Raw genomic sequence first — 11,583 nt, 5'->3', positions numbered from 1 at the left:
ACTCCACATGTATGGGTGGAGGCATGTGGTGGTCTGCAGCCCTCCCCGGGTCAGCAGGGGGGGGGGGAGGAGCAGCGAGCGGGACGGCTCGGAAGAGCGGTGTAATTGGCCGGATACAACTTGGGGAGAATAAGGGGTAAAAAAAATCCCCCCTCCCCCCCAAAAAAGGGCGTGACCTTTTTTCAAATAGTGGCTCCCTGACTCGGAAATGACCAGCCTCCCGTGTCATGTTGTTTGCTCGGCAGCGACGGCACAAGCACGCACACGTGTACGCAACAACCACACACTTTTATTGTTTAAACTTGGTTAGGATATAAAAAAAAGAACACACACACCTGGGAAGGAAGCCATGAAAACAAGGTTTGTTTAGAGAAGTGCGAAAGAGGCAAACACAGGCCGCGGACCGACTCGCTGACTTCCCGGGTCGTCTCTCGGCGGCGGAGGTGTCCACCCGCAGCTCCCACTGCCGCACAACCACGGACGGACGACGACGACGACGACGACGACTCGTTTAAGCACGTGAAGACGCGTCAGCGTGTATGAAGTAACGCACGGGCGAACTCGCCGCCGGGCGCCGCTTGTGCAAACCCCCCCGCGGCCGCTGCAAACGCTGGTTAGCAAAGACAGACATTAGCGGTTGTGTCCTCCTGAATGTCACACTCACAGGTTTCTTTCAGATCACATGCAAGTGCATGAGGGACAGCGGGGTGGGGGTGGGGGTGGGGGGGTGGGAGGAGGGGCTCTCCTGAGTGGTATCGTGTAGTGGGCAGTCTCTGACAGCAGCTTCAGCGTCTTTTTTTGGGGGGTGGGGGGGCGCGCGGGAGCTGAATCAGTGTTTGTTGCCTTGGGTCAAACTTTCTAAGTGGCCTTGGCTGCGAGGACGTTGTTCTCAAAGTGTCCCTGGTTGGTGACGTTGCCCGCCGGGAAGTACCTCGCCACCACGAAAGAGGAGCCGTCTGACGCGATGGCCTTGCCCACGCCCAACTTGGTACTGCTCTTCCACACCATGGCGGTGAAATGGCCTGGGCGGTGGAGCAGAGACAACAACAGAGAAGAAGAAGAAGAAGAAGAAGAAGAAGAAGAAGAAGAAGGACAAAGTTAAAGACAGGCAAGTACATATACACTTCTTCTCTAAACATTTATAGATTCGTAGAAATCTTAATTCCTCTTTTCTTGCTCTGCATCTACATATATATTTTCTTTTCTTACCCTTCACTTCTTTCCTTTCCTGCTGCTGAAGTAGACACCCGCTGCTGCACCGCCCAGTGTTTCAGAAACCCGTTAAAGAAACACTCCGGCATTTTTCAACCCAAGTCCCGTCTTCCCATCGATAAGGTGTGCACTAACTGAGCAGAACCCTCCCCCCCTTTTTTCTCCCCCCAACTGTACTCGGCCAATCACCCCACTCTTCCGAGCCGTCCCGCTCGCTGCTCCGCCCCCTCTGCCGATCCGGGGAGGGCTGCAGACCACCACACGCCTCCTCCCATACACGTGGAGTCGCCAGCCGCTTCTTTTCACCTGACGGTGAGGAGTTTCACCAGGGGGGACGTAGCGCGTGGGAGGATCACGCTATCCCCCCCCCCCGAACAGGCGCCCCTACTGACCAGAGGAGGCGCCAGTGCGGCGACTAGGACACATACCCACATCCGGCTTCCCACCCGCAGACACGGCCAATTGTGTTTGTAGGGATGCCCGACCAAGCCGGAGGTAACGCGGGGAATCGAACCAGCGACCGCCACACTACGCGGACGCCCCAGAAACTTTTAAATTGAATTCAATACCGGCCAACTGCTGCACACCACGATATGATCCTCTGGGACAACAAATAGCTCTCTCTCCATTAAGGCCTTGTTTAGACCGCCTGCTACAAGTGAACCATCCGTCCATTATCCGAACCGCTTATCCTGCTCTCAAGGTCGCAGGGGATGCTGGAGCCTATCCCAGCAGTCGTTGGACAGCAGGCGGGGACACACCCTGGACAGGCCGCCAGACCATCACAGGGCCGACAAACACACACACACACATTCACACCTAGGGACAAATTAGTACGGCCGATTCACCTGGCCTACATGTCTTTGGACTGTGGGAGGAAACCGGAGCACCCGGAGGAAACCCACGCAGACACGGGGAGAACATGCAAACTCCACACAGGGGACGACCTGGGACGACCCCCAAGGCTGGACGACCCCGGGGCTTGAACCCAGGACCGTCTTGCTGTGAGGCGACCGCGCTAACCGCTGTGCCACCAACCAGCTCACATTTGGCAGAGATCGGATCTGCACTATGGACGCGTAGCCAGGGAAAAAGCCCAGGGAATCGGATATTTTCAGGTCTTATTTTGACCACATTCATATGTGGAGATGAATCGGATGCATATCTCATGTAACCACACAGGTGAGATTTTTCAGGTCCTTGTGAATCGCACATCATTCAAAACGTGGTGCTATCAAACACTCTCGTGGCATTCTGAATGACGTGGCGTTCTCATGTGGTTGTTTACTTCCTCATCAGGGACCAAACTGGTGTGGGCGTGCCGGTTGTACCCAAGAGTTATGGTGTGAGCAAGGAGTCGGGTACGGGTCGCTTTTTAAAGTAGATGTAAAAAGGCCACCAATAAAGAAATTGGATATAGGCAAAAAAAAAAAAAAAAAAAAAAACGAGAACGAGGCATCAAGCTTGTAAATGGTGTAAACACAGCAGAAAAGAGCTCTTGTATTACACTAATGGGCCCAGAATGTTGTAAGAGGACTCTAAAGAGCATTAGTCACAATATCAGTCATGTAACTATATAGATCCATGCATCCATTATCCAAACCGCTTATCCTGCTGCTCTCGGGGTCGCGGGGATCCTGGAGCCTATCCCAGCAGTCATTGGACGGCAGGCGGGGAGACACCTTGGACAGGCCGCCAGTCCATCACAGGGCCTCCCCCCCACACACATACAGGGACAATTTAGTACGGCCGATTCACCTGACCTACATGTCTTTGGACTGTGGGAGGAAACCCACGCAGACACGGGGAGAACATGCAAACTCCACACAGGATGACCCCAAGGTTGGACTACCCCGGGGTTCAAACCCAGGACCTTCTTGCTGTGAGGCGACCGCGCTAACCACTGCGCCACCGTGCCGCCACTTGTACAATGTATTGTTAAAGAAGTATTTGGGAACTACATACTAGCTGTCAGTCAATTTCTAACCTGGATCAGAAGTCTCGCTCTGTAACTCCGGGGGCAAGGAGCAAGTTGTTACAGGCAGACCACAGTGGAAATGAGAGAGGGAGAGTTGGAGAGAAGTGCAGAAAAGAGCTTGGAAGCTATACAGAGGTCTTGGGTTTGTTTGACCGCAGGTTCCCCGTGGCTGATCGCTAAAACACGCTGACCCGAACATGAAATAAAGGGGAAGCAGCCTGTCGCCTACTCACCGGTGCCAGAGGAAAACCCAGGGCGGTTAAAATTGTACTGTTTCACTTCGTCGTACCAGCGGTCTGCCACATCCTTCCCTAAATGCACAATGCAAAGAGGTTCATTATACACATTGTACTCGCACCACCGGCAGGATCAGAGAAAGCCGTTTGTGCTGTAGAACCAGTAAAGCAGCACCTCCAAATCCAACAATACCTTTTGTGGCAAGTTTTGCAAGGACCGCTGTGTTGAACTCTGTGTCACCCAGTGCTACACAACGTCACAATGTCTCCACCCAAGTCGCTTTTTTCCCCCTATGTTTGTATTTTTCTATAAATCACACTGTCCTGTGCAGACATAGTTGTGCAGTGAGTCATAGTATGTGAGCTCTCACACGGAGCGACGAGTGGGGAAAATAGTTCCCAGCTGTTCCCTTACTGGCCTGGACAAGTCTGCATTAAGTATTTACCGCACACTCTGTAGACTAAACTAACAGGTTGGATCGTCACTTCAATGTTATTATATATATATATATATATATATATATATATATATATATATATATATATATATATCGCTGGTCAGGAAATCCAGAACATGCTATATAAAGTCAAGCCAAGTCTGACCATTGTTATTTTGGCCACACAAGTATACAAATAAAGCAAAACGTGTTTCTCACAGCGGTGCCACAGGCAAGTCCTGCAGAAAGAAACCGTGGAGCTTGACATGAAAACAGGTGCAGAAATATCAGTGAGTCATTATGAGAAAATGTGACCGATATCGCGAGTCAGTGCAACGGTCAACACAACACGGAAGAGAATATCAGGACGGCAGTGTGAGAGCAAAAACGGTGCAAAGATGAAGACGTCGCATTTCAGAAACCACCGAAACGCAACTGCAGCACATTTACACCTGCAGCATCTGCCCACTGATACGTGAGCTATACACTGCAAATATATCAGGGGACCTATCAGGAAGACTAAAGAGTTAAAGAATGTGTGTGTGTTCTTGTATACTTGTTGAGTTTTTAAGCAGCAGAGTGAGGACATTTTTGCAAAGTGAGGACATTTTGGCCGGTCCTCATTTCCTTAAGGGTCTATGTTAGGATTAGGATTAGAGTAAGGGTTAAGGTTAGACATGCACGTCTGATGGTTGAGGATAGGGGTAAGGGCTAGGGCATGAATGTAGTCCATGAAGGGTCCTCACAAAGACATAAGTACGAGTATGTGTGTGTGTATGTGTGTGTGTGTGTTCCATGTGTGTGTACCTGGTTGATCATAGGAGGCCCACGCCAAGTTCTCTCCACAGTTTCCTCTACTGGACTCCACGCTGTGCTTCAGGATCCGCGTGCTAGCCAGGCTTTCAGCATAGCTATGGTTAGCGAAGGACAGAGTTGTGAATTGAGGGCATTTTAAGTTTTCTTCTGTGATTGTGTACCAAAGCCGACGCAACACACGTAAAACACACTACGCCAGAGAGCGCCCTCTTGGCAGTCCTGTGGATGTCAACGCTCTCCATCGCTGCCATACCTGTGAACTCCGCCAACACACTTGGAACATTACTGGGAGGGAAACTGTCCTCCAGACACGAGGATGAAGCTCACAGTCGGTTATTGGGCCAAGTTAACGTCCCTTCTCTCACAAAATAGTAAGAGATGAAATAAATAGGAGCGACTTATGAACCGTGTGTGACCTAATTTTCCATGACTGGATATCATAGATGCTTTGGAATTCAAACCCTTGGTTTCTTGCTCAGAAACTCTCAAGATGGCAACGGGTCGATATCGCTGCTGCTGCTGCACCAATAATTATGTTCACAGAAACTGTTCAAGGCTCCTTTAAGCGAGACAGCTTGCAGCACTGAGCAGCATCATCAGACTTAGTCAGGTGAGTAATAACTTCTTTATAATCACTTCTGTAAACCTAATTGGTAATGACGGTGCTCATGACCATGTGTGGTTGGACATCCATCAGTGCTTGAAATTAATCTGAATGAAAAGTTAAGACGTCAGCCATGAACAAATTGTCCCCGTTAACTGTTAATGAGACGGAATACAAACCAACCAACACTCATGGGTGCACTGAAGACATCTGACTGCTTTCACCTGTCATGCTGCTACCCACTGATTTGACAAAGAGCCTGATGTGAACTGCCCTGCTGATTGATTCGTGTGTGGGTGTGTGTGTGTGTGTGAACCCACCGGGCTGCATCCCTGCTGAGCTTGCTGCTAAGCTTCAGCGGCGGCGCCTGGTGCCTCTTCCTGTACTCATTATGGCTTTGCAACACCTCATCAGCAAACTGCTTAGAGCCTTAGATGCAGAGAGAGAGAGAGAGAGAGAGAGAGAGAGAGAGAGAGAGAGAGATTGAATTCAGCAGCGACGTGATGATGCAACTTGAAAACTCACGTTTGAATATTCAGTCACAACGTATAGGCCTGACACTATCTCTTCGGTGTTCACATCACTGAGGACCTAACGTGGACACGTCACACAGACACTCTAGTGAAGTAGGTGAGGCAGCGTCTTCATCACCTCAGGCAACTGAAGAAGTTCAGTGTCTCCCCACAGAGCCAGAAAACCTTTTACTCTGGTGCCATTGAGAGCATCCTGCAGGGTGCCTCACTATCTGGTATGGGAGCTGCACCTCTCAGGACCAAAAAGCCCTGCAGAGAGTGGTACGGTCAGCTGAGTGGACCACCAGGTCCAGACTCACCCCCCTACAGGACCCATGCACCAGGTTGTGCAGGACCAGGGCTGTAAGGATTATAATGGATCCCCATCATCATAATCAGAAACACTTTGTTTTCCCCAGCCCACAGTAGTGCAACACAAAGACAAAAACACATATCCAAAAACAACAAGAACTACAAGAACACCTATATCCAAAGTGACACATATACAGTGGCTTGCAAAAGTATTCATACCCCTTTAACCCCTTTTCCACATTTTGTCACGTTTCGACCACAAACATAAATATATTTCATTGGACTTGTATGAGAAAGACCAACACAAAGTGGCACACAATTGTGAAGTACAAAGAAAATTATACAGGATTTAAAATTTTTTTTACAAATAGAAAACTGAAAAGTGCGGTGTGCAAAAGTATTCAGCCCCCGAGTCAATACTTTGTGGAACCGCCTTTTGCTGCAATTACAGCTGCAAGTCTTTTGGGGTATGTCTCTACCAGCTTTGCACATCTAGAGACTGAAATTTTTGCCCATTCTTCTTTGCAAAACAGCTCAAGCTCAGTCAGATTAGATGGAGAGCGTTTGTGAACGGCAGTTTTCAGATCTTGCCACAGATTCTCAATTGGATTTAGGTCTGCACTTTGACTGGGCCATTCTAACACATGAATATGTTGTGTTTTAAACCAGTCCATTGTAGCCCGGGCTTTATGTCTAGGGTCGATGTCCTGCTGGAAGGTGAACCTCCGCCCCAGTCTCAAGTCTTTTGCAGACTCCAACAGGTTTTCTTCCAAGATTGCCCTGTATTTGGCTCCGTCCATCTTCCCATCAACTCTGACCACCTTCCCTGTCCCTGCTGAAGAGAAGCACCCCCAGAGCATGATGCTGCCACCACCATGTTTGACAGTGGGGATGGTGTGTTCAGAGTGATGTGCAGTGTTAGTTTTCCGCCACACATAGCGTTTTGCATTTAGGCCAAAAAGTTCAATTTTGGTCTCATCTGACCAGAGCACCTTCTTCCACATGTTTGCTGTGTCCCCCACATGGCTTCTGGCAAACTGCAAACGGGTCTTCTTATGGTTTTCTTTTAACAACGGCTTTCTTCTTGCCACTCTTCCATAAAGGCCAGATTTGTGCAGTGCATGACCAATAGTTGTCCTGTGGACAGATTCCCCCACCTGAGCTGTGGATCTCTGCAGTTCGTCCAGAGTCACCATGAGCCTCTTGGCTGCATCTCTGATCAGTGCTCTCCTTGTTCGGCCGTGTCTTGGTAGGTTTGCAGTTGTGCCATACTCTTTCCATTTCCCGGATGATGGATTGAACAGTGCTCCGTGAGATGTTCAAAGCTTGGGAAATCTTTTTATAGCCTAACCCTGCTTTAAACTTCCCCACAACTTTATCCCTGACCTGTCTGGTGTGTTCCTTGGACTTCATGATGCTGTTTGCTCCCCACTATTCTCTTAACAAACCTCTGAGGCCGTCACAGAACAGCTGTATTTGTACTGAGATTAGATTACACACAGGTTGACTCTATTTAGTCATTAGGTCAACATTCGATCATTCAGCAATCATCAGGCAACTTCTGAAGGCAATTGGTTGCACCCAGAGAAAAGGGGGCTGAATACTTCTGCACACCGCACTTTTCAGTTTTTTATTTGTAAAATCTTTTTTAAATCATGTATAATTTTCTTTGTACTTCACAATTGTGTGCCACTTTGTGTTGGTCTTTCACATAAAATTCCAATAAAATATATTTATGTTTGTGGTCGTAACGTGACAAAATGTGGAAAAGTTTAAGGGGTATGAATACTTTTGCAAGCCACTGTATCTAAACTAAAAATAATAAAAAAAAAAAATTCACTGTCCAGGAGAACAAACGTCAGCCAGGATGGCTGTCGGAACTGCCAGTCTGCATGGGCTAGCAGTTAGCTTAGCCTGCCCCACTTCCGCGTCCTGTCAGACCACCCTCGGTGTTTCCTCTTCGAGTGCAGCTCCGGTCAGGGCCGTGGTCCTTGGGCCTACAAGACGCAGCAGACCAGGCTCCCTCAGCTGATCCAGACACCTTCGACACACCTCCCCGCACTCCACACGACGACACTAAAAACACAGTCAAGGCCAGGCGAGGCCGCCGCCAGACCGCCCTCAGTGTTATCGGGACTGCCGGTCTGCATGGGCTAGCAGTTAGCTTAGCCTGCCCCGGTTCCGCGTCCTGTCGACCGCCCTTGGCGTTACCTCTTCGGGCGCAGCTCCAGGCAGGGTCTGGGCCCACAGGACGCAGCAGACCAAGCTCTCCCAGCCATCAAACGAAGACAAATTAAGACGCAGACGTGGACAAAGACACTTGGACGGTACTGGTTGAAGCTGCTGCAAAAGTTAATTTGCGCCGCCATCTTCCCACACCGGAAGCGGCAAATCATCCCAATAACGGACCTTTGTGTTGTTGTTTTCTCCCTTTTTTTCCTCCCCAGTTGTACTTGGCCAATTACCCCACTCTTCACATCCGGCTTCCCAACCGCAGACATGGTCAGTTGTGTCTGTAGAGAAGTTGTTATAATTGTTTTCTGCTTCTTCTTCTTCTTTGTTGTTTATTGGCGGTTGGCAAACACGAATTGGTGCATTATCGCTACCATCCGGTATGGAGTTTGGATCAGACTGTCTACTATTTACGCTACCCCCCCCAAAACCTTCTTAATGAAATTGGTTACTCTAAGAAACTGAAACAAGGTTTTACAACAGTTGAGTTCTTCTGTAGGATATCTACTAAATCAAATGGTATTTTTATTTTCCTGAGATTTTGAGTCAGACGCCTTCTTTCTGCCTCATATTTCTGACAATATATCATAACGTGCGCTAATGTCTCTTCTTGCCCACAGGAGTCACATCTGCCTGTACCGTGTTTGCCTGTTCTGAAAAGTGTACCGTTCAGTCCAGTCAGTGTGTCCAAACCCGAGTCTTGAAATGATGGTCTCGTCTCTCCTCTTCCTTCCTGCACACCTCATTTCTCCCACTTTCATTTGAACTGTGTAAAACCGTCGTCCTTTCCTCTCTTCCTGCCATTGCTTTTGCCACCTTTCCTTCACCCTGTGCTTAATAATGCTCTTTATTTTTGCCTCGCTTAACGTAACTACCAAATCAGTGCGATTATTTTTTGTAGCCTTCTCTGCAACCTTATCTGCTGCATCATTTCCCTCAACGCCAATGTGTGCCGGTACCCATAAAAATGATCCTGTAAGACCCATCACTTGAATTCTGTATAATGTTTGTTGTACCTCCATTAAAATGTCTGGTCTGCTGTCTGAATGACTGTATTGTAGACTGGCTAGCGATGAACTTGAGTCTGAACAAATAATTGCTCTCAATGGTCTTGTTTCCTCGATCCACTGCACTGCTAACAATACGGCGAGCATTTCTGCCACGTATACTGATATTGATCCTTTTCCCTACTTTAATATGAAATTCTGGAACAATAACTGCTACTCCTACTTTATTTACTGAACTTTTTGATGCATCCGTATAAATCCGGACCCAATTGTGGTAATTATCAATATACGCCTGTATGGTATGTGAGTCATAATTAATCTTTGTTCTTTTCGAATAGTGTGAAATCTACGGTGGCGCCTGGAAGTATCCAAGGGTGTGTTGCTGGCAAAGGCCCTGTTGGGCTAATGTTTAATGATTTACTTCAAGTCCTGTTGCTTTCCATGTCATTGTCCAGCCAAAGCTTTTTGTTTCCCTCCCCTCCTTTTCCCAACAAGAGATTACAGTGTCTAGTGTTGGATGATCCCGACTACGGCCCTGTGAATTAACCCGGTAGTTCAAGGATAGCGGCATCCTTCTCATTCCTAGTGGCACGTCTCCCATTCCCACCTGTAATGCTGCTGTTGGGCTTGTTTTAAATGCACCTGTGCATCACCCCAAAGCCTGATACTGTAGATTATCTATTTCTTTTTAGAGAGGTGTTTGCTGCTGACCCATAATCTAATACTGACCCGGTTAGCCAAGTGTATATGGGCCTTCAAAGCAGTTCTATCTGCCCCCCATTCACTTCCAGCTAAACACCTCATCCCATTTAGTACCTTCTTACATTTGTCCACCACTTGCTGAATATACGTAGAGTGCATCCGGAAAGTATTCACACCCCTTCACTTTCCCCACATTTTATTATGTTACAGCCTTATTCCAAAATGGATTAAATTCCGTTTTTTTCTCATCAATCTACACACAATACCCCATAATGACAATGTGAAAAAGGTTTTGTAGAAATTTTTGCAAATTTATCAAAAATAAAAAACTGAAATACTGCATGTACATTCACACCCTTTACTCAGTACTTGGTTGAGGCACCCTTGGCAGCGATTACAGCCTCAAGTCTTCTTGGGTATGAAGCTACAAGCTTGGCACACCTATATTTGGAGTATGTCTCCCATTCTTCTCTGCAGATCCTCTTGAGCTCTGTAAGGTTAGATAGGGAGCGTCGCTGCACAGCTATTTTCAGGTCTTTCCAGAGATGTTCAATGGGGTTCAAGTCTGGGCTCTGGCTGGGCCACTCAAGGACATTCACAGACTTGTCCCGAAGCCACTCCTTCGTTGTCTTGGCTGTGTGCTTAGGGTCGTTGCCATGTTGAAAGGTAAACCTTGGCCCCACTCTGAGGTCCTGAGCGCTCTGGAGCAGGTTTACATCAAGGACCTCTCTGTACTTTGCTCCATTCATCTTTCCCTCGATCCCGACTAGTCTCTCAGTTCCTACTGCTGAAAAACATCCCCACAGCATGATGCTGCCACCACCATGCTTCACTGTAGGGATGGCATTAGCAAGGTGATGAGAGGTGCCTGGTTTCCTCCAGGCGTGATGTTTGGCATTCAGGGCAAACAGTTCAATCTTGGTTTCATCCGACCAGAGAATCTTGTTTCTCATGGTCTGAGAGTCCTTTAGGTGCTTTCTGGCAAACTCCAAGCAGGCTGTCATATGCCTTTTACTGAGCAGAGGCTTCCGTCTGGCCACTCTACCATAAAGGCCTGATTGGTGGAGTGCTGCAGAGATGGTTGTCCTTCTGGAAGGTTCTCTCATCTCCACAGAGGAACGCTGGAGCTCTGTCAGAGTGACCATTGGGTTCTTGGTCACCTCCCTGACCAAGGCCCTTCTCCCCCGATTGCTCAGTTTGGCTGGGCGGCCAGCTCTAGGAAGAGTCCTGGTGGATCCAAACTTCTTCGATTTACGAATGATGGAGACCACTGTGCTCTTCGGGACCTTCAAAGCCGTAGAAATTTTTTTGTACCCTTCCCCAGATCTGTGCCTCGATACAATCCTGTCTCGGAGGTCCACAGACAATTCCTTTGACGTCATGGCTTGGTTTCTGCTCTGACATGCACTGTCAACAGTGGGACCTTATATAGACAGGTGTGTGCCTTTCCAAATCATGTCCAATCAATTGAATTTACTGCAGGTTGACTCCAATCAAGATGTAGAAACATCTCAAGGATGATCAGTGGAAACAGG

At 48.1% G+C, this 11,583-nt stretch overlaps 1 protein-coding gene across 2 annotated transcripts in view; it reads right to left on the bottom strand.

Annotated features, from left to right (window-relative positions):
• Positions 1 to 275: 275 nt before the first annotated feature.
• glipr2l (GLI pathogenesis-related 2, like) overlaps positions 276 to 11,583 on the bottom strand; it is a 13,035-nt gene continuing 1,727 nt past the window's right edge. The window contains exons 2-5 of one of the 2 annotated variants that reach the window (XM_056286600.1): positions 5,604 to 5,712; positions 4,671 to 4,774; positions 3,424 to 3,501; positions 276 to 1,022 (exon numbers count right to left, since the gene is read on the bottom strand). In XM_056286600.1, coding sequence (XP_056142575.1) covers positions 859 to 1,022; positions 3,424 to 3,501; positions 4,671 to 4,774; positions 5,604 to 5,712 — 455 coding nt within the window. In that variant the 3' untranslated portion in view covers positions 276 to 858. The remainder of the gene's footprint in view (positions 1,023 to 3,423; positions 3,502 to 4,670; positions 4,775 to 5,603; positions 5,713 to 11,583) is intronic. The other variant, XM_056286601.1, reaches the window with a different exon arrangement.

Source organism: Lampris incognitus, chromosome 9, assembly GCF_029633865.1.
Source record: "Lampris incognitus isolate fLamInc1 chromosome 9, fLamInc1.hap2, whole genome shotgun sequence".
Taxonomy (NCBI): domain Eukaryota; kingdom Metazoa; phylum Chordata; class Actinopteri; order Lampriformes; family Lampridae; genus Lampris; species Lampris incognitus.
This window is presented reverse-complemented; position numbering and strand designations above follow the sequence as displayed.